At 44.9% G+C, this 25,351-nt stretch overlaps 1 protein-coding gene across 2 annotated transcripts in view; it reads right to left on the bottom strand.

Annotated features, from left to right (window-relative positions):
- CDK6 (cyclin dependent kinase 6) overlaps nt 1-25,351 on the bottom strand; it is a 212,324-nt gene that overhangs the window by 56,884 nt on the left and 130,089 nt on the right. For both annotated transcript variants that reach the window (XM_059729002.1, XM_006270135.4), the window contains exon 5: nt 2,378-2,487. In XM_059729002.1, the coding sequence (XP_059584985.1) occupies nt 2,378-2,487 (110 nt within the window). The remainder of the gene's footprint in view (nt 1-2,377; nt 2,488-25,351) is intronic.

Genomic DNA, 25,351 nt, shown 5'->3' with positions numbered 1-25,351 from the left:
GTACTGTCTTTTGGGTCTCTCCTGCAACCCCCACCGGGGTAGTGGGCAGCCAATTACCCAACCGGGTCTAAGCTTGCCCTGGCCCCTTCCCGGGGCAACTATGTACACTCAGACAATACTGGGCTCCCAGCCCTCTGGTTTTCCCCTCACTGGGGCTCCTCGTCTCTGCCCCCTCACTGTGGCTCCACACTGCCCCCTTACTGGGGCTCCACATCTCACACTGCCCCTCTCACTGTGGTTCCACATCTCTGCCCCCTCACTGGGGCCATCCCTTCACTGGGGGTCCTCATTTCTGCCCCCTCACTGGGGCTATGGGGCTTCCCTCCCCTGTGGGGCTCAGGTGGCTGCAGCTGTGCTCCAGGGTCTCACAGGGACTCTCACTCGTCCCCTGGAGCAGTAGGTCATTGTGCTCTACTATAGCTCTTACTTTTGACCAACACTCGGCCTCCCAGCAGTGCAGGACTTACCGGGGTCAGGACTCACCCCTCTCTCTTGAACTGAGCCCTCCCCTTACTCAGGCTCTGGCCCAAACTGTGGCCTCAGGAGTCTGAAGACATACCGTGGCCCCCCCTCACTGCGGCCGCCCCCTCACTGGGGCTCCTCATCTCTGCCCCACTCACTGGGGCTCCACACCGCCTCTTTACTGGGGCCACAAGGCTTCTCTCCCCAGTGGGCTCAGGTGGCTGTAGCCATGCCTGGTCCCAACTACCTTTCCTCAGGGTCCTACACCCCACAGAGCTCAGGTGGCCGCAGCCATGCCTGGCCCCCACTCTCACTCCTCAGGGTCTTGCACCCCACAAGGCTCACGTGGCCGCAGACGTGCCTGGCCCCAACTACCTCCGATGTTACATGACCCACCTGAAGGTGAGGGCTGAGGTTAAGGCACCTTTCACTGGGGTGGTAACTGGCCTTGCATTTCCTGGTGGCTCCAATGCCACTGAGAGCCTCAACAGGCCACCCATTCCTGGCAGGGTGCAGTTTTAGGTCATGCCCAGGACCAGGAGCCTCCAAACCATCCCCTACAGCTCCTGCTCTTACCTCCAGGGTATTCGTTATTCAGCCTTGCAGCCAGATGATGTTACTGCCTGAGCTGCCAGCAGCAAACTGCTCTCTTTATATAGGTGGCCAGAGGTCTAAAATGGCTGCCGCAATCAAACACCTGCTGGCTGCTTGGCTCTGCTCTTAAAGTGGCAGGAATCAACAGTGCCCTGCCACACATCCTCCCCCCTTAAAATAGTTCCTGGGTAAGGTTTCCCCTACTGCTCCTCCCAAAGCTCCTCCTCAGAGCCTGTGAAAGCCCTCAAGTGGCAAGCACCCCCAAAGGTGCTCTGCACACCCCACATCAGCTCAGGCCTGTGCAAAGGAAGGGAGGGCTGCTCTAGAGCTCCAGCTTCTAGCCTGAGCCACTGCAGGCATGTGCTGGCATTTCTGGGATGTCTGTACAGTTACAAAGTGACTTAGCCTAGCCAGGTTAGACTAACTTGCAAAGATTGAATCAATTCAGGCTCAGGCTTTTTGAATGTCTGTCCCTAGCCTCAAAGTGTGTGTGTATATATATATATATATATATATATAAAAAAAAATCAGGCTGGTATTTTACAATGAAATAATACACAGGGAGGTTATCGAATCCCCATCATTGGAAACCTTAAGAGCAGGTTAGATAAATATCTGCCAAAAATGCTTCAGATACGATTAATCCTTCCTTGAGGCAGAAAGAAGAACTAGATGGTCCCTTGAGGACCTTTTAATTCCTATTTTCTGTGCTTCTAGAAATATCAATACTTAAATCTAACCAGATCAGCCAAAAAAGCCTCATTTCTACTTTTCCTCACTACACTGATGTTTTACTACCTACATTACCACAGATGCTGTCAAAACAGTTTTCTTAAATTCCTACCTCTGTCTGCTTCTAAACATCAACATTACAGTGACTTTCCAGATCCTCAAATATGCCAAGGGATGACAACAAGCAAGTACTCAATGCCCAAAAGTATAAAACTCCAGGAATACAATGACCCAAAGTACATTTTTTCCAGAATCCTTCTCTATGACTTTTATCAACAGATGCTCTAGTCCCTATTTATTAAAATTTCAGCTGTCTGGATTCATTCATAATAAGACAACAAGAACTGTTCATATATATTTTCAGTAAGGAAAGCAAAGCTTTAATTAGTTGTACAGACTAGCTTTTGAGAAGAAAAAGAATTCAAGATGACAAACCTGAATTTGTGAAAGTTTTTTGCAGTTCATGCTCTAAATAAAACATGCTACCAATTTTCTACCACATAAGCTGTTACAATGTACAGTACCATATATTCCTACCCTTTTATAAATTAAAAAGAAATAAGTAAAGATAATAAAATGTATTCCTTACTTTCTACGGAACATCTCTGCAAATATGCAACCAACACTCCAGAGATCAACAGGTGTTGCATAGCTGGACTGAAGCAAAACTTCGGGAGCTCTATACCACAAAGTGACAACCTGTAAAATAAATAGGAACAGATTAAGAGAAATGTTACTTGTAGAACTATCAGCTCTTAAGTGCGATTGCCCAGTGACTCAGAACTCCTGCTCTGTCAGATCGATAGAATTCTACAAACTCGGGATGGTTGGTCAATGCTTTGATGAAAATGCCTCTATGGACAATCTAGGTGCTGCCAGATGTGCAACTGATTAGTACAGACTGTGAGAGCATCTCAACAACAAGTACAAAATTGAAAGCCAACCCTCACCCCTCAGTTTATGCCCATTAAATCTGCCGTGTTATTTTCTGAAAAGAAGGAATATTAAGGATGGCGTGCTGGCCAATTTCTAATCTTGGTAAATATAATTTACTTAGTTAGAATTTCTTTCTATACCTTTAGCAACAAAAAATATTATTCAGAAACAACTTCTGAACTGGTAAAAATATTACAGCTGCATTCAAGTCAAAACCTCACGGGGCTGCCCCTTGCCTTGTGCCTAAAAGGCACATCTCTGCAGGGGTGTAACTTTAAATTTTGGGTAACAGAGGATCAAGTGCTTACCTTCTTGCACAGGTTGTGATGGCAGCAGCGCAGGCTGCTGCTGTTGCCTATGGGCAAGCTCTCTCAACATGGGCTGCAGCAGCAGCACAGGCTTCCAGAGGCTGCCATTCTGATACCCGCTTTGAACTGGCACTTGGGGCTGGTGCCCCAGTCTCCCCCCTCCCCAACCCAAATTATGCTACTGCAGCTCAGTCCTAGGGACACAGAGCACTGCCGCTGTGCTCTCAAATACCCTAGTATAGTCCCACTGTGTTGGTATAAACTAAGATACAGCTGTTGATGACTATACAAATGAAAGATGATATATGTCCTAAGATTCAATTATGATCCTTGCAGCATGCTTGTCAAGGGTTGTATGGAAGCACAAGATGCCCTCACACATGTGTGAGCCATTAAATGGCTAGAATATAATATCAGAATCACAGTTTTGTTCTTACCCTGCTCTGTATACAGTTACAATCCAACCCAGAAAAGGAGGATCTTAAGCAGAAAATACATTATTGATAATGTGATCTGGTTTTTAATCTCAATCAATGTTATAAAGGGTCTAATAAATTACTGCTTTTGTTCTGAGATACACAAACACAAATGTGAATGCTGGGAGCTTCAACATTTTCTGAGCTCATGACACTGAAAGTGAAGATATACAGAAAAGAAATCACTGCAAAATAAAGGGTAAAAGTAGCTTTAAAATACATGTTAATTAAAGTAGGGGACCCTGAATTTAAGAACCAGTATTTAGAAGTTATGACAAAAGTGGGTTTTTTAATTACAACAATATCATTCCCTTCAATGCAGAAATAATCAGCCAAATGTGTTGGTCAGAGCCAGCTGAAACAAAAGAAAATACAATATTTTTACAATCATTACTCGTCCTGACAGCTTCTGGAGACACTGAATGGCTCAGCAACCCCACTCTCCCCAAAACAAAATACAGTGTTTGTCGTGGGAGACTTCATCCTGAGGGGGACTGAAGGGGTAATCTGCCACCCCAACCCCTTAGCCTGGGAAGTTTGCTGCTTTCTGGGAGCCCGTATCCGAGACATTGCAGAGAAGATCCCTAAACTCCTCCGACCCACTACCCTATACTCCTCATCCATGTGGGCACCAATGATACAGCTTGGAGTGCTCCCACCTGCGTAATGAAGCACTACAGGGATTTGGGAGCTGGGCTAAAGGGTCTGGGGGCGCAGGTGGTGTTTTCTTCAATCCTCCCAGTTTTGGGCTATGGGCTGAGGAGGGAGAGGAGGATCCAGGTATTGAACCAAAGGCTGTGGCGCTAGTGTCATCGGGAAGGATTTGGCTTCCATGACCACAGTCCACTCTTTGGTGAGAGAGACAGTGAGCTGCTGGGAAGGGATGGCCTTCACCTCTCTCTGCTGGGGAGGAGGCTCTTCTTAGCCAGACTGGCTGACCTGCTCCACCGGGCCTTAAACTAAGCCTGTCGGAGGATGGGGGGGGACTACTGCCACTGCTGGCCTGCTGAGCAACCTTTTTTGAATGTCTGTCCCTAGCCTCAAAGTGTATATATATCAGGCTGGTATTTTACAATGAAATAAATTAAGTGATCCCACCCCTGCCCCAGCCCTGGAACAAAGGGTAGGCAAGGCCAGGGCCCCCAAAGGGACACTTGCCTGCCTATACACAAATGCTAGGAGCTTGGGGAACAAACAGGATGAACTTGTCCTCCTGCTAAATACAAATAGCTATGATGTCATAGGGATAACAGAGACCTGATAGGACGCCACCCATGACTGGGCCACAGGTATAGATGGTTATACCCTGTATAGGAGGGATCGAGTGGACAAAAGGGGCGGGGGTGTAGCTCTTTATGTCAAGGAAAGCTACGCATCCCTGCAAGCTGACATTGGCAGCCACGGTGGAAGACTTGAGACCCTCTGGGTTAAAAACCAGAGGGAACATGACACAGGGGATATTATGGTGGGAGTCTACTATAGACCCCCTACCCAAGGTCAAGACCTTGACCAGGAGTTTGCCAGGGAATTGGCTGAGGGTAGGTCTTGCTTGAACAATCTCATTTCCTTTTATGACCAGGTGACCTATCACCTGGACAAGGGGGAAGAGATTGATGTTGTATATCTTGACTTTAAAAAAGCTTTCGATGTATCCCATGATCACCTCTTGGCAAAAATGGCTAACTGCAGCCTTGACCTCATCACGATCTGCTGGCTGGGGAATTGGCTCCGCAGTAGGTCCCAGAGGGTAGTGGTTGACGGAAGTCAATCGTTGTAGTGCATGGTGACCAGTGAGGGCTCTGTTCTTGGGCCAACACTATTCAATATCTTCATTAATGATGTGGACATTGGTATCAGAAGTGGACTGGCAAAGTTCACCAACAACACCAAACTTTGGGGTAAAGCATCCACACCTGAGGACAGGAGGGTGATCCAGGCAGATTTTGACAGGTTCATGAAATGGGTGGATGAAAACCTGATGGTGTTTAACACTGAAAAATGCAAGGTTCTCCACCTTGAGAGGAAAAACCTGCAGCATGCTTATAGGCTTGGCAGTGCTACGCTGGTTAGCACTACAGATTAAAGGGACTTGGAGGTCATGATTGATCACAAGATGAACATGAGCCTTCAATGTGATGCTGTGGCTAGTAAAGCAACCAAAACGCTGGCTTGCATCCACAGATGCTTCTCAAGCAAATCCCGGGACATCATTCTCCCGTTGTACTTGGTCTTGGTGAGGCCGCAGCTGCAGTACTGCGTTCAGTTTTGGGCTCCACAATTCAAAAAGGATGTGGAGAAGCTTGAGAGTACAGAGAAGAGCCATGCACATGATCAGAGGTCAGGAAAACAGACCTTATGATGAGAGGCTGAGAGCCATGGGACTCTTGAGCCTGGAAAAGCGCAGGCTCAGGGGTGATCTGGTGGCCACCTACAAGTATATCAGAGGTGTTCACCAGGATCTGGGGGAACGTAACTTCTTTACTGTCCAAGCCCCCAAGGTTTGGAATAGACTGCCGCCAGAGGTGGTTCAAGCACCCACTTTGAATGCCTTTAAGGCACATTTGTTTATCTTGCTGGGATCCTATGATCCCTGTTGACTTCCTGCCCCTGGGGCAGGGGGCTGGACTCAATGATCCTTCGGGGTCCCTTCCAGCCCTAATGTCTATGAAATCTATGTTAGAAGAGGGAAGTTCACACATATTTACACAAGTGGTCATATTTACTAACTGTCCTTTTAAAAGCTTTCATCTTTAGTCATAAAAGTTGGTTTTCAAACAGTTCAATAAACTTAGGGCAAAATAAATCTGACCCAGGCCACTTTAGCCTTCAAGATCCATGGCCATATAACCAGCTCAGCAAAAGACAGGCAAAGTTTAATCCCACTCACTTACTCTAGTTGATATCAAATTAGTGATGCTTTACTAACATGTCTTTACCTTCAAGAGAAGATGCATCTTCTTAGAGTTTTGTCTCCAGTGAAGAAGGAGACTTAATTTAAGGTTAGGGAATCACTGGTGGAGGCTACTCTGGGAACATGCTAAATCAGGTGGTACTTTGTTAATATTTTATTTGCTGATGTAGTTCTTGATCATTTGATCTGACCATCTCTCATGGCTTTGTGGAGAAACCCATTGAACTGGAAAAAATTCTTTGGAAAAAGAGGAGGTTTTAGGGTCAAGAACTTCCAGACATTCTTGTCCTTCAGTGGTAGGGGCAGCTGCCTCACAAAGAGGGAGAAATAGTGTGACCTGCAGGAAAAATGGGACCAAATCTCACAGATTCTTAATTTGGATCCACCATGCTCTCCTCTCATAGAAAAAAAAAAGGTGGTTCACATTCCTCAGTTTTACTGGCTCCATTATTGTGACTCTGCAGTCAGCTCAGGGGCAAGGTGTGTGTGGGATTTATTGCTGGGCAAACCAGCACTAACTTCCATGATAATTTGTCCCAGTACTGTAGTCCTTTTCCTAGGGAAGCATGCTACACGGAGCAGCTGCTCCCTGCCTACTCCCTTCCTGCTGGCCACATGCCTCAATTTGTAGCAAGAGACCTAATATTAACGGTACAATCAGAGGGAATGCTGTTGTTTCCAGATGACTGAGGAACTATGCAGCATAGTAGCTGCTTCTTTCATGTGACAACTATCTGACACACTTCCTTGAAAGTAGACAGGGTTCCTTGGGTGAATTTGATATCTTTTATTAGACCAACCCAAATGGTTGGAGAATAGTTATTAAGCAAGCTTTCGGGTTCAAAAACCCTTCGTCAGGCTAAGGACACTGCAGCAGTTGCTGCGTGCTCTTCCTGGATGGAATGAAAGTATGCACCCATCTGTGTTATGTACGTGTGTGTACAAGCACATGTGTGTGCATGCATATACAGGGGTAACATCTGGTTCTTACTGATTTAGAAATTTAAATAATGTACACCTCTTTTTAAAATAAAACCCAAAGCCTTGCAGTTCACTTCTAATAAATATCTGATTGCTTCATTTTCACAAGGGAAATTGTGTTGGGCTGTGTTGATAAACTGATCTTTACTGTCATTTAAAAAAAGCTGGAGTCACTTGTAGAGTTTGCAATGTGCAAGTATGTATTTTGAGATGTGAATCTGAAAATGATAATCATTTACTAAATGTCAGCTCACTCTCAAATAAAACCACAGATAACTCGCCTAGTGTGAGGGATCCTCTTTTAAAAAGCACAGGATGATGTAGTTTGGTTCTGACACAGAATTTTACACATTCTCTCTCGTTCTCTTACCATAGAAACCAGCAAATATTTGTGGACATTCCTTTAGCATTTGCAGATAAGTAGAAAAGAAAATTATTTTGAACACAGGATATGTTGAGCTGCACAACCAGCTCATCGCTTCCTCTTTAGCACAGCTCTGACTTCGTATGAAAAAATGTTTTCTTAGGTAAGCCACATTATCAGTGAGGCAGACTATCTCACAGAAAAAGAACTTCAGCTCTGCATCTTGATAAAGTAACTATTTTAGCACAAAAAATCTACATTTTTGTGTGCTGCTTAAACTGTGTTCAAACCTTTAAACTTGATGCACTACTCAAGTAGCATAAAATGACTATCTAAACAAAGAAAGGGTTTGGGGCCAGACTCTCACAGGTGTTTAGGCTGCCACTGAAATCAGTATGAGTTTTGTGCTTTAACACCTTTTAGAATCTGTGCCTTAATGACTCTGGTGCACTTCAGCTCTCTAGTATAACAAGCTTCTCTCCTCAAATGCACACCCCCACCTCCCTTCAACTTTTCCCTTAAGAACATCCAAGTTCTTCACATTTGACAATGTCCTTACTGCTTTTCTCTCACAGCTCTGCCACCATATGCTAGTCCCTCCGGTTTCTGATTCAACACACCTCTAGCCATCTCTGCACCTCCCACATTGACCTCTAGACCAGTAGTTCTCAACCATTTTTGTACCAGGACCCATTTGTAAACAACAATGGACAGTCCCGATACAGTACCCCTCACTCCCAATCTGTGTTTGGGGCAGGAGGTGGGTGTGTAGGGCAGGGGAGGCCCCAAACAGCCCCTCGCGGGCTGGAACTCTGCTGGTCTGCAAGGGAAAAGCCACTGTTTCCTGCATTTTTCTCCTTTAAAAGGAGAATCCATTTTTAAAGTTTGTTTGCAATCCTTTCATATATTCTTGCGACCCACTTTTGGGTTGCAACCCGCAGGTTGAGAAATGCTGCTCTAGACTACCATTCCCTGCACCCCTGCCATCTCCCACTCTTACCACCCTCATTTTATCGTGTTATAGCTCTACTTAACAGCCCCTTACCTACCTTCTCCTTAATTTCCCAAAAGTTCAACTGCTTCCTCCTGCTTCACCAACTCCCCTTTCTCCTGCTGTACCCACATCATCTGAAGCCAGATGGATACCATTTTATCTCATCAACCAATCTTTGTTTCCAACTTACTAAATGCTCTAGTGACATATCACATGAAGCTAGTAGATAAACTAATCTAAGCACAAGCATGCTGAGAGTAATTTGTAGGTTGGGAACTAGTGGGAATTAGTGAGAACTAGCTTTCTCCACCATCCCAGTTCATAGATCAGGTGTCCACTATACAGACAAGAAGATGATTCTAGTGGCTACAGATCACTGCCACTTTAAATTCAAATATCAGGAAGTTCAGGTATCTGAAACCAACTTCTGGGTGATATTATAGACTAAATGAACACATGTCAATTTTATCAAAAGTGTCTGGTTTCTGACCCCTTAAAGAAGGAGGAAATGTGTTCAGTGAAGTTAAGGATGACAGGAAAGATGAGCTTAGGTATAGGTATGAAAGAACAATCAAACAGATATACAGCTTTTTGTGAAGCAGATCAAATTATATCCTTCTGAACATATTAGATTCTACCTAATGAATATTATTTCTTAGGGTCATTTGACACTAGAAGTCCCAATCCCAGCTAGTTTCTATCATGTATTTCTTGAATAAAGCCAAGTTAATGGGAAACTATCTACTTACTAAGGATGTAATCTGTAGGCCCAACATAAGATTTATGCACCATTTCAGTCCTACTTAAATCCTATTAGCTATATCCCATCAAATATAATGTATTCTTGAATTTGGGAGGCACACATTTTGAAATTCTCAATTTAAGAGAAAAATAAAACATTGAATAAAGTCAATTTACAAGGCTATGGTGCTCATAAGATTTTTTAATAAAATTCTTACTCAAAGGTGTTTTTTAGCAAAAATATTCTGTTAGAAAAAAGAATGTTTTATAGTCAAAGAAATACAGTAATTCACAAATGAGAACTTCAGTTTAGCCATCTCTGGGAAACTGTTTAGATATCAGTAATTATCATCTTGCCACCAGTAAAGATTCTGTTCCTGCTCTGAATACTATACAATCTAAAAAGGGGACAGACAGACAGAGTAAAGGTGACTAATGTACAAGTAAAGGGCCATATTTTGGCTTTAACATAATTCAGGGATGTCCAACTGGCAGCCCCTGAACTCCAACAGCAACAGCAGCCAGAGTCTCTGGCCCCCTTTCCTTCTTCCAGCTTTTGCTACCTGCCTCCTCCTACCAGGGGACAAGGCAGGGCAGCAAAGTGCAGCATGGCCTGAGGAGCTGAGGGTGAACCTGAGGTCAGACGCACAGGTTCATGGTGCAGCAAGAGGGGATGGGGGGGGGTGCAGTGTAGTGATGGGCTATGTGGCGGAGGGGTGGGGAACAGGTGCTCGTTGCAGCGGGGGGGTGCATCTGCATGTCATGCAGCCCGCAGAACACTCAGCCCCCAACCACTTAGAAGTTGGACAGCCCTGCCATAAGCCTTAAGAGGTGCAGTGGCAGAGCAGTTAGAGTATCTTGCAGGTGTAATTCAGAGCCCTGCTCTGGACTCATGACGATGGCATCTAGTTGTAAATGGGTACATGGTCATTTGAGTTGGGGAGCCAAAGGCAGCTAGATGTGATGCTAGTAAATCACTCCCTTGTGGTACCACTGTCTAGAGAACTGGCACGTCTTATCCATATTTCCTCATCGGCCATTCTGCTTGGGAGGACCTTTGACCATAAAAGCTAAGGAAAGGGTGTGTAGCTCTGCACTTAGGAGGGGACCAACTTATGAATTCATTGCAGTATTGGCCCCAGTATTCTGCTATGGTTCCCCCATTTGCAATGGGTCAACTAAGTTAACTTCTTGGTTTAACATCAGTGCTATGATGGGAAAGAATGTCATGGTTCCACCACTTCCTGTCCTATCCACCTCCTCAGAAGAAAACATAGTGGACCTCCCTGCTAAAGCTGCTTTCCTCATCTGGCTATGATCCCCACTACGGGTTACCTGTACAGAGGAATAAGGTAAGAAGGCTTTGTAGGGCCCTAATAAGGCCAGGGTTGCCACTTTTGTGTAGAGGGTGCTGTGACTAAATTTTTTTAATATCTGAATTGATTAAAAATAGGATAATACTAAGAACAGAAAGGCTTGCTTCAAGCTGTAATTTTTGTTTTGCAGAGTTTAGCACAGGGGTGGGCAAAATATGGCTCATGGGCCGGATCTGGCCAGCCAAGCAATTTCATCTGGCCTGCAGTTCCTACCAACAAATTGTGCCCTGCCCAGCCCTTCTGCCCATGAGGGTGGGAGCGAATCACCCATGCGTACACACAGCTCCAAACATACCCAACTACCTTGCTTCTGCACGGGGCTGCTGCTGCTGCAGCCCCCAAGGACCCGCTCCAGTTTCCCGGTCTCCTGCTGGCTCCAGGCAGCAGGGAGGGAAGCGGTGGGGGTGGGACTGCAGCTGGGTGGGAGCACATAGCCTGCACCCGGGGGAGGCAGCAGCAGCATGGAGTTTGGGTAGGCATCAATGTGGGTGTGAGGGAGGGTCGGGGGTGTGGGGACTCCCCAACACTCCCTTCATGGCACACAGCCCCACCAGGCAGTGGCAGCAGCAACAGGTGGGGTGCTCGGGGCATAGGTACCCAGTGGGGCACAGCTCCTACCATCACTGCATATCACAGCAAGAGGCGCATCCTCCACCGGGCAGTCTGAATTGTCAGTGTTCCCTGTCACTCATGCACAGCCCCTGCACTTGCAGGGCATGAGCGGGAAGCCCCATGTGCTGGAGCTGGCTGCCTTCCCCACCAGGGCTGTGTAGCACTGGAGAGAAGCCTCAGCCACTGGAGCTGGCTGTGTTCCTCGCCCCTCAGGAGAAGACTCCTGGAGCTTCTGTCCCTTGCTGCGCAGCCCCGGCGGGGAAGGCAACCGGCTGCAGCATGCAGGGCTTCCCTCCTGTGCTGTGCTAGTGCAGGAGCTGCACGTGAATGGTAGGGATTACCAGCGATACAGACTGACTGGGGGAGGCTATGCCCTTCTCTGCGATGTGCAGCACTGGCCAGAGCTGCGCCCTGCTAGGTGCCTGCACCTTGAGCACCCTGCCTGCTGCTGCACCATGGGGGCAATGTGTGGGGGGATCCCCCACACCCTCCCTCACATCCCACAAACCCCACACATCCACACCTTGCCCCAACAACACCCACAACCCTCAACATACATTATGCCCCCCCACACACAGCCACATCCCCTCACAAACCCTCCTGCACACCCCCACAACCTACCACACACACCCCACCATACACACCCACACCACACATATACACATACATCCCATCGCACACGCACACCCACCCCCGCCACACCCCATCACACCCTTATCCACACCCCACCATACACCCCCCCCCCCCACAATATACAAAACTAAGAATTTATTTTTGAGTTGTTATGTGGTCACTGTTATATACACTATGCAGACACAAATCAAGACAAAAATATTTTTGCATATTAAAATAGGTTATAGTTGGTGTTTGACTTTTAAGAGTATGATTTGGGTTTTTTCTGGTTCTAAGATGGCAACCCCCCCCCCTCCGAAAAGCAGTATTCTGGGGCCAAGGGGAGGGACTTCTGGTAGCAAAGACCAGGGGTTAGGGGTGGGACTTCTGGTCCCAAGATGGTGACAAGGGGGCGGGAAACTTTCAAGGGGCAGGACTATCCACGCGACCCTCAACAGCTCACCAAAACTTACTAAGCAGCCCTCCATCTGAAATAATTGCCTGCCCCTGGTTTAGCACCTCTGAACATATATGAGGGCCTGTTAAAGTTCTGGGTTAAAGTCTTTGTAAAGACAAAGCTGAAAGAGAACTTTAAGCATCTTATACTCTTCTGATGGAAGTTGTTCAGGAACAAGTTTTCACATGTTTTACAAGTCCAGTCAGGAATAATTTCATTTTTGCACTTTTTTTTTTTTTAAACACATACAAAGTTATTTCTCTGTGTCCTCTGCTTTTTGTGACTGTGAGCCTTCATACCTGTGCAACATTTGCTTTTTTGTTTGTTAAATGTGGCATTCGGTATCCTGGCTCGTTTTCCTGTTCAAACATTCCTGCCTCATGACAACAACTTGGAATATAACTGTTTAGGTATATACATTCTCTAATGTGTCTCTTAGACTAGATTATCTTGTTTAGTTCTCACTGATATGAGAATCCCACTAAGTTCTGGCATAGGTTTTCCTTTTTCTTTTCTGGGTATGTGAGATAATACATCCTTTCAGTGCTGGATACATGTATTCACATCATAACTAAAGAAAGTCTCCAGTGCTAGTTCCAATTCTTAGTAGGACTGCCAGTCAAATCAGGGTCAAAATTATACTATGGAGCTGCTACTGAGCAGCTCCATGTCTAGAATTATTTGTAATGACATATATAACTCAAAAGCCTCTTGACAAATTTTCTCTATGCCTTACAGAAAACTTCTCCATAGCCTCATGATTGACTGGTGCCTCCTGAATCTGGGGGGGCACCCACAGAAGCCACTGCTGGCGGCAGCCCTGTCGGGGGGCACCAGGCCTACCAACAGCATCAGTGTCAGCCATCCGGGGGGGGGAGGGGGAAGGGGGTGGTCTCAGCCCTATCGGGGGGGTACATGCAACCCTGTGCACCCCCTACCAGCTGCCTATGCGTAGCTTTATACATGGCTCTGACAATTCTCAGGGCAGACCAAATGTGCTAGACAGAGTTATAAAGGATTGAAAAAGTCAGGTTTGAAAGAAAACCTGGCTTTACCCTTGTATGTGGAGCGACTATCATCTGTATTATGTACTAATTCTTGCTTTTTAGGAATGCTCTACTGAATCTCCCAGGACAAATAAAGAAAAAGGATATGATTTCTTAAATGAGTATGATTAACAATGGGTGCGTGGTCTGCCAAGACAGTATCACTGAATTTGATATCAGTGTAATATTAAGGAATCATTTAAGGACAAATAATTAATCTGTGTTTCGGCACCTGCCATGTGGAAGAGAAATAAACAGTCTTTATTTGTAGAGTGCTTTCTATATACATTTCCCCATCCTTCTCCCAAAAATGTTTTGAGTACTTTAAGTTTATTAAGAAAGAGGGGTCTCTTTTGCTGAGATTCTATCTAATTTAATCGATTTCTGAATAACCCATCATTATAATGCTCTATTATGTAGTTAAGGGAACAAATAATATTCACTGGACAAGATATTCTAGTTTATAATCTTTGTGATAGTATTGGTATAAACATTTATGCTAGTTTCATTCACTGGTCACATGATATCTCTTTCCCTATCACCTCCTCTTTGTCTTTGGTTTCGTTTGAAGTATATGTATTTTTGATGAGAAGGGATTCTTCACTAGAGAAAGAATCTTTCCTTTACATCTTTTAACCAGCAAATTCCTTGTTTTTCTACTTTTACAGCACGGAAGATTCTACTTTGGTTCTGAAGGCAAAACATACATAAATATTCTGTTCTTCAAGCAATAAACGTAGCTCAGTGAATGTGCCTGATGCATCATAAAAGTAATTCTAATAATATTTTTGGTTGTGCTTCTTTTTTGTATGTCTCTTTAACTGTTTTGTGCAAAGTGACAGTGTTGATATTATTATTTTATTGGTCAAATCAGCATGCAAAAAAGTACCTAAATATAGAAGAGAACTTCCAAACATATACACTATTCATGATAAGGTTGCTATTTCAATGTGTTCTGTTCTTTTTTTTGATGTTAAGATATTTGTGTCTTGAAAATAAAGAAGCAAGCTTCAACAACTACAGAAAGATAATCTAAGGAATAAGAGAGTCACTCATTTCTTTCATGGTTTACACACAAATATAATCAGAATTTTGTTTTTTTTATTTCTAGGAAGAACCACATTACCTAGTAGGAGGGCGCTGCTGTAGAATATTTCTAGGTACATCCGCTGTTAATATATATATGCATGTGTGTAAATACAAGCGGAAAACACTTTACCCAGACATAGTGGCTTTTACCTCAAAAGTCTTCTGTGCATTAGCAGCTGTTTACAACTGCTACAAGAAAAGAAAGCTAGTTTTTAAGGTGAGGTAATGCTTTCAGCCAGTGGTTACATTTCACTGCTTACCTCAAAAACTAATACAAGGAAATGTCTTTCCATTTAGCCAATGTTTCAAAGAATTCTTTTGAATTCTATAAAGATGCCGCAGGTAGATTGCAACCTATTTCTGAGACTAACTGAAACATTACTTGAAAAGTGGTCTATATACAAAGAAACCAGAAATATCATCTATAATAAACACAACTACAACAGAGCCCAATTTCAAGCCCATGGAAGGTCCGGAGAATCCTCCATTTTTTCATGATCTTTAGATTAGGCCCATGGGGCTTAAAACGGTCAGGTGCTGAGTATCATGTAAACAAACAGAAACTGAACAAGCTCAGCACCTTACCGAAGTGACCATCATCTCACATAAGTGGGCCTATACTGATGTGAGAGCATATTAGCACAAAGAACATTTATTAGCTTGCCAGTGAGCGTAAAGAGCATCATATATTCATTTGGGTTTTTAAATGAAGCCAAAAATTTATCTAAAAGCATTATACTGACAAGAGCACACAAACCCCAGTAAACAAATAAATACCTCTTCTGACTTTGAAAATGCCACGAGGCACCTGCAAAAATATAGCCTTAAAAGGAAACAAAAGCCTTTAGCCACTTCTTTTATTTTAAATGAATAATTGTTAAAATAAAAAAGAACAGAATTTCTTGCCACAATGTCATACTGAAACTGAGCATTGAACAAGTAATGCTTGAGTAGTTCCTTGGAATACATGTATCCATTTACATCCTCAGCTGGAGCAAAGCAGCAAATTTCCAGATAAGTCAGTCACGAATTTGCATTGCCTAAAGGTCCAACAAACATAGCACCAAATCCTAGGCCTTCTTCCAGCCACAAAAACAACTAATCCAGGGGCATGACAGGGGCAACCCTATGGATACACTATGAAAGTGGAGTGATGAGCAATCACTCTCAGGCTGTTCTCACTTAGCCAAGAGACCAGATCCCCCAGATCAGTGATTGCAGAAGAAGCTGACAGTCCCATTTAGGACTCATTCCCTCAGGTCTTGCACTGAGTCTATTACAGCCAAACTGGAGCATCTGGCTTTAGCATTTATATTTCTGCTTCATTGTGGAGCCAGGCTCCCCAGCATTAGTAGAACACCAGATCCTGGTTAATACAAAGAAATCACCCCACTTCCTGAGCTGCTGTGTTTATTTTGGTTCTTAACAACCCGTACTAAACCAAAGCAAAATCATGAAAGCACCCCCACCCCCACCCCCGCTTCATGCCTGTGCAGTGACAGGGGAAAAAACCCTGTGCTGCCCCTGCTGGGCCACAGGAGCCAAACAGTGTAGCACCACACCAGTATATCTGGGGGATAATGGTTGGGGGAATGCAGAATGATCCTCCTCCCCAGTCTACTGTAGGTGGCATACCCTTATCAGCACCCTGCCAGGCACTTAGAGTGCCCCACATCACTGCAACCACACAGTTTCAGTGAAGTAACCAAGGATTTGCTGGATGCAAAATCTGAATTAGCACTTAACCTCCCTACAAGTGGGCTGGCATGTTCTCCATGGAGCAGCAGGCACCATTTCTCCCTAAATGACAAAAGAGACTTTCAAAGTGATGTTAAGAATCTAAGGATTTACCAGATTATAGCAGTTAGAGACAGATTTGGGGCTTCTGCTATTTCTCAATGTAACTCATAATTATTTTTTTCATGAAATCAGATACTTCAGGAAATTAACTGCGGCTAATTTACCGTCTTAATCTGACAATATGATTAGTGGGTTGGGTCTAGCGCTCCAAAGAGACTAATCCAGACTGGTTATATTTTTATGCCCTATATAAAGATACATTTTACAGTGAAATCTCTCTAAAAAAGAATGTTCAAGGTAATAAGTGCTTTCATGTTACTAGTTCTCATGTCTGAGGGCACTGGATCAAGCTAAAGGACAAAGAGATAAGAACAATATTGTTAGTTACTAACAAACGCAGATAAAAGAGCTCTTCTGGATTCTGATTAAGTGACAGCATTCTACACATTCCTCAGAGTTGAGAAAGTTTGCCTGAGAACAGGAGCTATGTTACATGTGAAGTATTACTAAACAAGCATATCTCTATGTTTTCAAATTCCAGCATGAGCAAGAGCTCTTTCCCTCATCTTTAATTTGAACAGAAGCTTTCTTTCTGGACGGGCAGAAATAATTCATTGTGTTTCAGTTTCCATTAAAATACATAAATGTATATGCTGAAAGTATAGAGAAGTTTTGTAGGACTCCATGGCTACAAGCCAATGTTTACAATCCCCTGGGTGGGAAATGCAGGGTGAAAGGCTCTTGATGGCAGGCTTTAGAAGTCTTTGCTGTTACCGCCAATGACCTCCTACCTCCATTTTCAAAGTAGCTCTCTTGTTAACCCCTGGCATACTGTGTGTATAGAAGCTGTAGAAAGGAAATACCTTTCCCTGGAGTCTGAATACCCTGTCTAGGCATCAGTGTGACAGACTCTGATTTCAGTAGCAGCTAAGAAACAGTAAGGTAATATGTACTCCACATCTGCTATCAGAATAATGGCAATATACGGTATTTTTAAATCCAAAAAATGGATGTAACTGTGCCCTGCTTATTACAAAGTGTTTCCAGCTTCAGGCAATGGTCTTGAGCTTACAAGCTCAGAGGTTGTGAAACATGAGCACAGTAAGCCTCCAGGAGAGAAGGAAGCATCCAATTTACACAAAAATGCTTTAACTCTGTCTAGCCATTAAGTAGTATGGTGCCGGTAGTAGCAATCTCTCTTTTTGGATTCTCTTTATGAAAGAAATGGTGTTTAAAATTAAGGACAAGTTGAAAAGCCAGCGCATTTGAAAATTGCTAAGAGAACACTCAATGTAGATCGGAAACCTTCCTCTTTCTTTCTCTTTCCTACCAGAAAGTAAATACACAATATATTTAAGATGTCCTCCTCACTATGTCTCATTTGTTGCCTCTGCACATCCCCCATCATTTGCTCCTACTTTCCAGGAAAAGTTCTTTAAAAATGAAAATTAAAAATCTTAATATAAAGAGAATAAATAAACTTGAAATTAACACCCAGGAGTTGGTGTAACACACTCTAGGGTCTAAGACACCATCACAGTGGGAGCAAAGAACTCTTCCTGGAACTCTTGTATTCTAACACCAATTCTGCCACCTTTTTATGGTGTGGTATTGACAAATCACTTAAACTCAAGATCCGTTACTCAGAGAGGTTGTGGACTCTTCATCCTTGGAAGATTTTTAAAACTCGGCTACACAAAGCTGTGGCTGAGCGGGGTCAGTAGATCCTGGGGTGCCCTTTACTTACAAAAAGTGATCTTCACCATAAGTGGGTTGTAGACCACTGTCCTAGAACCTGTCCAACTCTCAGGGCTGTATGCCTTTGCCCTCTCACCCTTTTGTCTTGAGTGCAACTCCATTGGAGCCATGCTACTTGCTGGCTGCAGCTTCTGTGAGGTTTACTATAACACAATTCCATTTCAAAACCCATGGGACTGCTGGGGGTCTTGCAGTCTCTGCAAAGCCCTAATTTTATGAACATGCAATGGACATCACTGACAAACTCATCCTTTTGGCCTGTGCACAAGCAAAGAGCTCCTTTTCCTGAAGGGCCTATTTCTGAATGTTGATCACTGTAGAGGATGATGATGCTAAGAGTGTATGTAAATAAGATTTATAGTCACTTTCCAGACAAGGAGAGTGAGGAGGGAGTTGGGTATAAGTGGGAATTAGGCTCACTGTGTCTATATGTGGAAGTATATATCACAGTTATAAAGACAGAGCTATGTGTAGGGAATCCAATGTATGTTAGTAAAAATCATGAGTTAATCTGCAACCTGGATTTTATTAAAGCAAAAGGGATGGGTTCATGGAGAGCTCTGCAGACCTGAGGGGAGATAAATGGCTTCTTCATGTAGTGAATTCAATCATGCTGGAAGTCTAGGGAAGTGACCATGACTTGTGTCTTTATTAGATATAACACGACACCTTTATGCAATAGGTGTTATATATTTAACATATATTATATGAAACAATTCAACTGAAACAGTTCAGCAGTTTCCAGGAAAGAAGCTAGGAAAGAATACATCGCTCTCTCAATGTTATATTCTGGTGACATTTTCTTTGAAAAGCTTAGGTATCATCATGCCTTGGAGCAAGAACTTGACATTTGGCAGTGGGCTGGCCTTTGTGTTACAGGGATGGCAGAAGCCATATCTGTCTATGAAAGTCTGCCCAAACCTGGCCATGTTATAGGTCCTGGTGGGGAAGTGGACCACCTTGCACAGGCTCAGTGAAGACTTTCTGTAGTTTAACAGCTAATGCCCCTGAAGAGTCTATCTGTACTGAACATACTGTAGCCCAAGGCTGCATGGGCATCAGTAGGATTTTCTCTGCAATTGTACTGCATCAGCTCTGAACACCACAAATGAGCCAAGGGAGTTTTTCTTATGCTCTCTGTAACCTTCTGTGCCTATCCCCTGAGCGTTGTGCGTTTAGGTTCCTCTCTAACTTCACCGTGGCTTCTTGGGCTCCACAGCCAGGCTATTGGGAGCGGCCTTGGGTCAGTTCCCCTAGGGGTCTCTCCTGCCACGTCTTTGGTGGTAAATAGTTTCCTATCCGGAGGATGACGTCTGGTCCTGCTTCCCTCGGTTGTCCTCACAGTACTTCTTCTCGGGGCTCCACCTCCCCTACACCCTGCCTAATGACAACCATGGTGTTGTCTGTCAGGGTCAATGTGCTGGCCCTCCCTGGTGCTCAGTCCCTTAGGGGCTGCAGTCGGTGGCCACTGATGGTATTCGTACTGAACATCTCCCATGGCCCCTCTCTGCTCTCGGCTTATGTGGCGTCTGACTCTGCCCGGGGTTCAACCCCCCCTTGCCACGTCGTTTCCTCCCCGGGTCCGGTACCTGCCGTCAGAGTTCCATCCCTGTTGCTCCTGCCGGTGTCCCAGTCGCTGCTGCTACCGTCTTCCATCCACGCTGGCCCCACAAGCGACTCCTTGGGCACTTGTTGGCCTGGTGTCCCCATCGTGCTCCCCTTCCACAGGAGTCACCACGTTCCCTTGCCAGGAGTGTTTGGGTATCCCAGGTCCTCTGAGTCGGTTGGAGATGCTGCTTCCGGTCCCTCCGGCTTCCTTCCTGCTAGGCCTTTTATCTTGGCACCGGGCGTCCACCTAGCCAATCATCCCTGGCACACTTTTATAAAGCGCACCCAGGCAGAGGCGGGAGCCATTCCTGGCTCCACCGTGGGTTTCTTCTTTGATCTGGCCATATTATAGGTCTTGGTGGGGAAGTGGACCACCTTGCACATGTTCAGTGAAGACTCTCTGTAATTTAACAGCTAATGCCCCTGAAGATTCTGTCTGTACTGAACATACTGTAGCCCAAGGCTGCATGGGCATCAGTAGGATTTTCTCTGCAATTGTACTGCATCAGCGGTTTCTGATGCGGTTTCACTTTTGCCGTGATCAGCTGCTGGCGCGGCATCCCGCTGCCTCTCCGCTGACTCGGGTAAGTTTTCTCCACACTCTCAAAACCACAGGTCCACTGGTACCCTCAGAAAGCCACCTCATTTAAATATGTATTCAGGGAAAAGTACTAAATGGGGAGAAGGGATGGAAGATGGAGGAAAGGGGGAGTACACTGGGGCATAGAGACAGGGATTGAGATGACTGTTCAAGGAAAGGGTGACTGGGACAAAGGGTGCATGACTAGAGGGCAGTAGGTTTGTGGGATAGAGGAACAGGGGATGTGAACTGGGACTGACTGACCAAATGAATAGGGGAGAAGGAGATGGGGGACTGGGATGGATGGGCTTGGAAGAGTGGGATTGGAAGTCGGATGGAGAGGGTGGGGGAGGCTCAGACTGGTTGGGCAAGGAGACTGGACAGAGCTAAGAAGGCTAAGGAGTGGACTGGGATAACTAGGAGACGACAATGGGACTGGAGGAGAAGCCAGGGCTGCCCTGGGACAGGACAGGAATACAAATAGGTTGGAAGGAAAAGAACAGAAAAGAAATCAAGTGTTTGGGTCAGGGGACTGGAGCATACAGTTCCCCCTTCAGATCTGAGAATGGTCTGAGTCTTCCCAATTCTTTGTTATCAGCATGTATCTGTGAAACCCAGATGTCCCATTTCTCCTCTACCTCTCACAGAACAGGACAAGCTACTACTGCCACCAGTTACTTTGTTAGCTAAACCAGCAGAAGTCTGATCACTGCATCTAAAGGTTGATAACCACTGTACTGTCCATAATCACTGAGACATCAAATTGATGTCAAATGACAGAATGTCTGTTTTTTCAGCATTATTCATGTTGCAGTCAAACAGTTAGAAAATACCAAAATCAAAGCTGCACAAGCAACTTTAATTCAGTCCCTTAGTATGTATGCATTAAGTCACATAAGGGTGGATCTTGCTGGGTGCAGTGGTGTGGTCATAGTACCCTTTGTATTGGTTTGCTGCTGAGGAGCCCGGTGTCAGCCACCAAATGAATGCACAGCGAGTTCCCACTACCTGCTGCACCCCAATGCCCTTTTCACCATCCTAGGTCCATTACTGCAGTGGTTCTCAACTTATTTGCCAGAGTGGGCCACACTTGCAGATCTCAATGTGTTATGTGGGCCACACCCACACAACTTACTCCCTGTATCCATATCACATGAGCTTCAGCAGTGTGCTGATTGGGCTGCAGACCATGGGTTGAGAACCACTGTACTACTGGTATCGCAAACTATTTTTCCACAGGACCACTACTTCCTTTGCACAGATATATTTCTTAAAATTTTACATATTCAACCTTAAAAACCTAATACTGTCCTTTAACCAAGTTTTTATTAGAGGTGCACCAATATATTGGTCCATATTGGATGAGCACTGATAAGAGGAAAATTAACATTACTGGCTTTTTTTTTTTGGCTGGTGTAGCTGATAATGTCACCAACAAATGCTGTGTGCATGCATACAGCTAGGAATGAAGCTGGGCAGCTTGGAGAGCAGCATCCAGCTGGTAAGTCTGTTGGGGGGGGAAAGGGGCAAAAGGAGGCAGATTGAGGCCCCCATGGTAAGGGCAGGAGTGGGGCTGGGGAGGGACAGGGGCAGGCACTGCCCAGTCAGGGCAATGAATGCAAGGCAGTTCATCCAGGGGGTGGCTCCCTGCCACTGCACGCACCCCCAGGGGAGGCATGGGGTGGGCATGTATTTCCCTGGATTTGTGTGTGGGGCAAGGGAGGGCTGCCCAGTGGGGGCTCAGGGCCAGGGCTGCGCTGGCTTCTTCCTGGTGGGGGGGCTGGGTTGGTGCTGCACTCAGGGTGGGCAGTGGTGGCAATGGGGGGGGGTTACATGTTGGGCTATTGCCACCCCAAAATTCCCCATAGCCCCCCCACAGCCACCCCTCCCAGCACCGCCACCACCACCACCCACTCCCCCAAAGTGCAGCCCCAGCCCAGTCCCCGCTCCCCCAATTGGGAAGAAACTGATGCAGCCCCTGACCCCAAGCCCACAGTGGGCAGGATGCCCATGCCTCGTGCATAAATCTGGAGGGAGCACATACCCCCCATGTCTCTCCCAGGGGTGCACACAGTTGCAGGGAGTCATATCCTCCCTCTCCCTATGTCCTCCACATGAGCCACCATAGCATTCTGTGTCCTGGCTAGGCTGCACCTGCCCCTGCTCCAGCCCCACTCCCTCCCTCAATGTGGGGGCTTCGATCCATTCCCCCCATGCCTCTTCCCCCTCATAGACTTACCAACAGGGAGCTGCTCTTCAAGCTGCTGGGCTGCATACCGGCTATCAGACTGGTATCAGCCAATATGGCTGGTTAATAATTGGCCACTGGTATCAGTCAAAAAAATTTTTATTAGTGCACCCATAGCTTTTATATATTGTATCATATCAAACTAGTTTTGTGGGATGGTTTAGTCAGGGATCATCCTGCCTGGAGCTGGGGGCTGGATTTAGATGACTTTATGAGGTCCATTCCAGGACTACTTTCCAATGATCCTAAGTTAACATCATATAAAATCAAAGTAAGGGGTCCTTCCAAGCCAAGTCTTGTCATTGACTACAGAAAGAGTTATACAGCTCATATAACTGACCATCTTTGATTCCCCAGCCCAAATGATCAGCTGTTTACAGGTAGGTCAACCGTGGCTGGCTGCCTTGGACCTAAGTCCAGAGCAGGGCTTAAGTTCTTGCCTGTGTAGCTGATACCTTAACCTGCCACTGCCACACTTCACATTATATTAACTATACCATGTTTGTCACATACAATCCATCCCTTTCCCTCCAAAATAAGCCCCTCAAAATTGGGAAGTGTGTATTAAATGGGGAAGCTGATTTTTGACTGGCATAGAAGCACCCTGTTTTGATTCCCATTCCACAATGAAGCAGTTGTTGCATCATTATTCAGGCAATTGAGTGAGTCAATTGACTTAATGGCTCATTGTTGTTCACTCCAGTGGTGTTAAAGAGAGATCTTCTTTTTAATGGTCTTGATAGTCCACTAATCACAATAAGCTTAGGGCAGTGTTGCCGTCTTTTAGCTGCTTCTGGTCTCTCTCCTATTTTACAGCTTTGGAGACTCTTGAACTCTTTTCAAAATCACAGTAACAACCATGGAGACTAGTCTTCAAAAACAGCTATGGTTTTAGCTTTAGTTAAGCAAGAAAAAGAGAGTGAGTCACCTGAAAAATAAGCTCTGTCCCTTTACTTTGTTCTTTTTTTCCTTCATTCTACTCTTCAAAACAAGGTACATATTATAATTTTGGGGTGTGTTGCATGTGAGAAAATGTGATAATAAACAGTTGTAATGTTAATTATGTTAGAGTTTCATGTCAAGCAGCTAGTATACTATCATAAAAAGGGAGTGGCATTAGAAATACTTAGGACAGCAAGGCCAGGTAAGTCTGAAAATCCAAGTAGTACACTGGCTACTAAAGAGCCAGGACCAGTGGAAAAAAGCAGGTAAAAGAAGTCTCTGTAATAGTATGTAACAATATGAGTAGGGACCTACCCATATCAAGGCATCCCATGGATAATTTCATGGGCCAATCAGGATGCCAGCCACCATTTTTGTGGACTTATCATAGTGCCCCCCCCCCAAAAAAAACTGATTGGCTAAGGGGTCCTAGTGGCCCCAGCCCTTGCAGCTGATTGGCTGAGAGTTCTGCCTTGTGTGGTCCCACCCCTCACTCCTGATTGGCAGAAAGGCGGGGCCACACAAAAACCAGCTCTCAGCCTATTAGCAGTGGAGGGAGCAGCCACCATCTTAGCTTCTGCCCTTTGTGCTGGACGTTTCTCCCTTCCCATTGGGCTGTGAGGGTCGGTTGTAGCAGCTGCTGGCTCTCGCTGGGGGGAGACATTTTATTTTTAGTTATATTTTCCCCCCAGCGATTTCATGCAAAATCGTGATTTAAGTAGGTCCCTAAATATGAGTATCACCAGTTACAGCAAATCCTTCCAAATTAATGAAATAGAAGATCTTTTGTAGTTGTAAGCACAAACAGACATTCCCTGGTGCAGTATGTCCTGTTTTCTATACATCTCAAATGTTATCCAGAGCATTTGTTCTTCTTTCGCATCCTTTAGTGAAAAGAGAATATAGACGCTGTCTCATAGTAATCTGCAAAACTGTCTTACCAATAAAAATAGCAACACAACCCTTGCCTATATTTTTGTCTGTTTTCTGGACATTTACATTTTATCTTACTATGCTGCTTGTAGGAAATCAGGAGTTTTAAAACTTCCTTATTTGAAAGAACCAAATAGTTTAACTGTTACAGTGATGAACAAAAACGAAAAGGTTGTATCAAACAGGCATGTTTGTGACACCCTTGATTTTTACCCAAAGTTTTAGTGTTAGGTTCTGGGCTTTTCTTTACACCAGATAACTCTAAGTACTAATTTCATTGATGTTTTAAAAAAGGCAGCATTCATGGCCACTGAGGGTCTCCTAATTGCAGCTGCTGCTGAAATGGCTTGCACTTACTGTAATTTTTCTCTCTCCACAATTTAACTGATTTAATTTAAAGTTAAAAAAAAACAACCCTCAGGCAATCCTCTAACAGTTCACACCAAAAGAGGAGTGCATGTTTCATAGACCACATCTTGTTTCTTGCAGCAAAATCTTCAAATTCAGGCAGCAACAACTGAACTTCTCCATACACAGTATATAGTTAAAACTGCAGAACTGGAGCCAAAATATGCACAGCTAAAAGGAATGTTACAGGGGGCCTCTCTTAGTGAACAAAGCAGGCTCAGTTTGGCTCTTTTTCCCTAGCACTACCACATCCGCACATCGTTAGTTGGAAAATTCCAGATATATGCTGTAATTTTGTGCTTTTTTTCCCAGTACACTTGAGGGTTTAGTGTCCAGATGCCATTCCTTCCCCCCCACCCCTTTATCTGTCCCTGTTAGTTTGG

This window comes from Alligator mississippiensis, chromosome 5, assembly GCF_030867095.1.
Source record: "Alligator mississippiensis isolate rAllMis1 chromosome 5, rAllMis1, whole genome shotgun sequence".
NCBI classification, from domain to species: domain Eukaryota; kingdom Metazoa; phylum Chordata; order Crocodylia; family Alligatoridae; genus Alligator; species Alligator mississippiensis.
The sequence above is the reverse complement of the archived record's forward strand: the minus strand, read 5'-3'. Positions and strand labels throughout refer to the sequence as shown.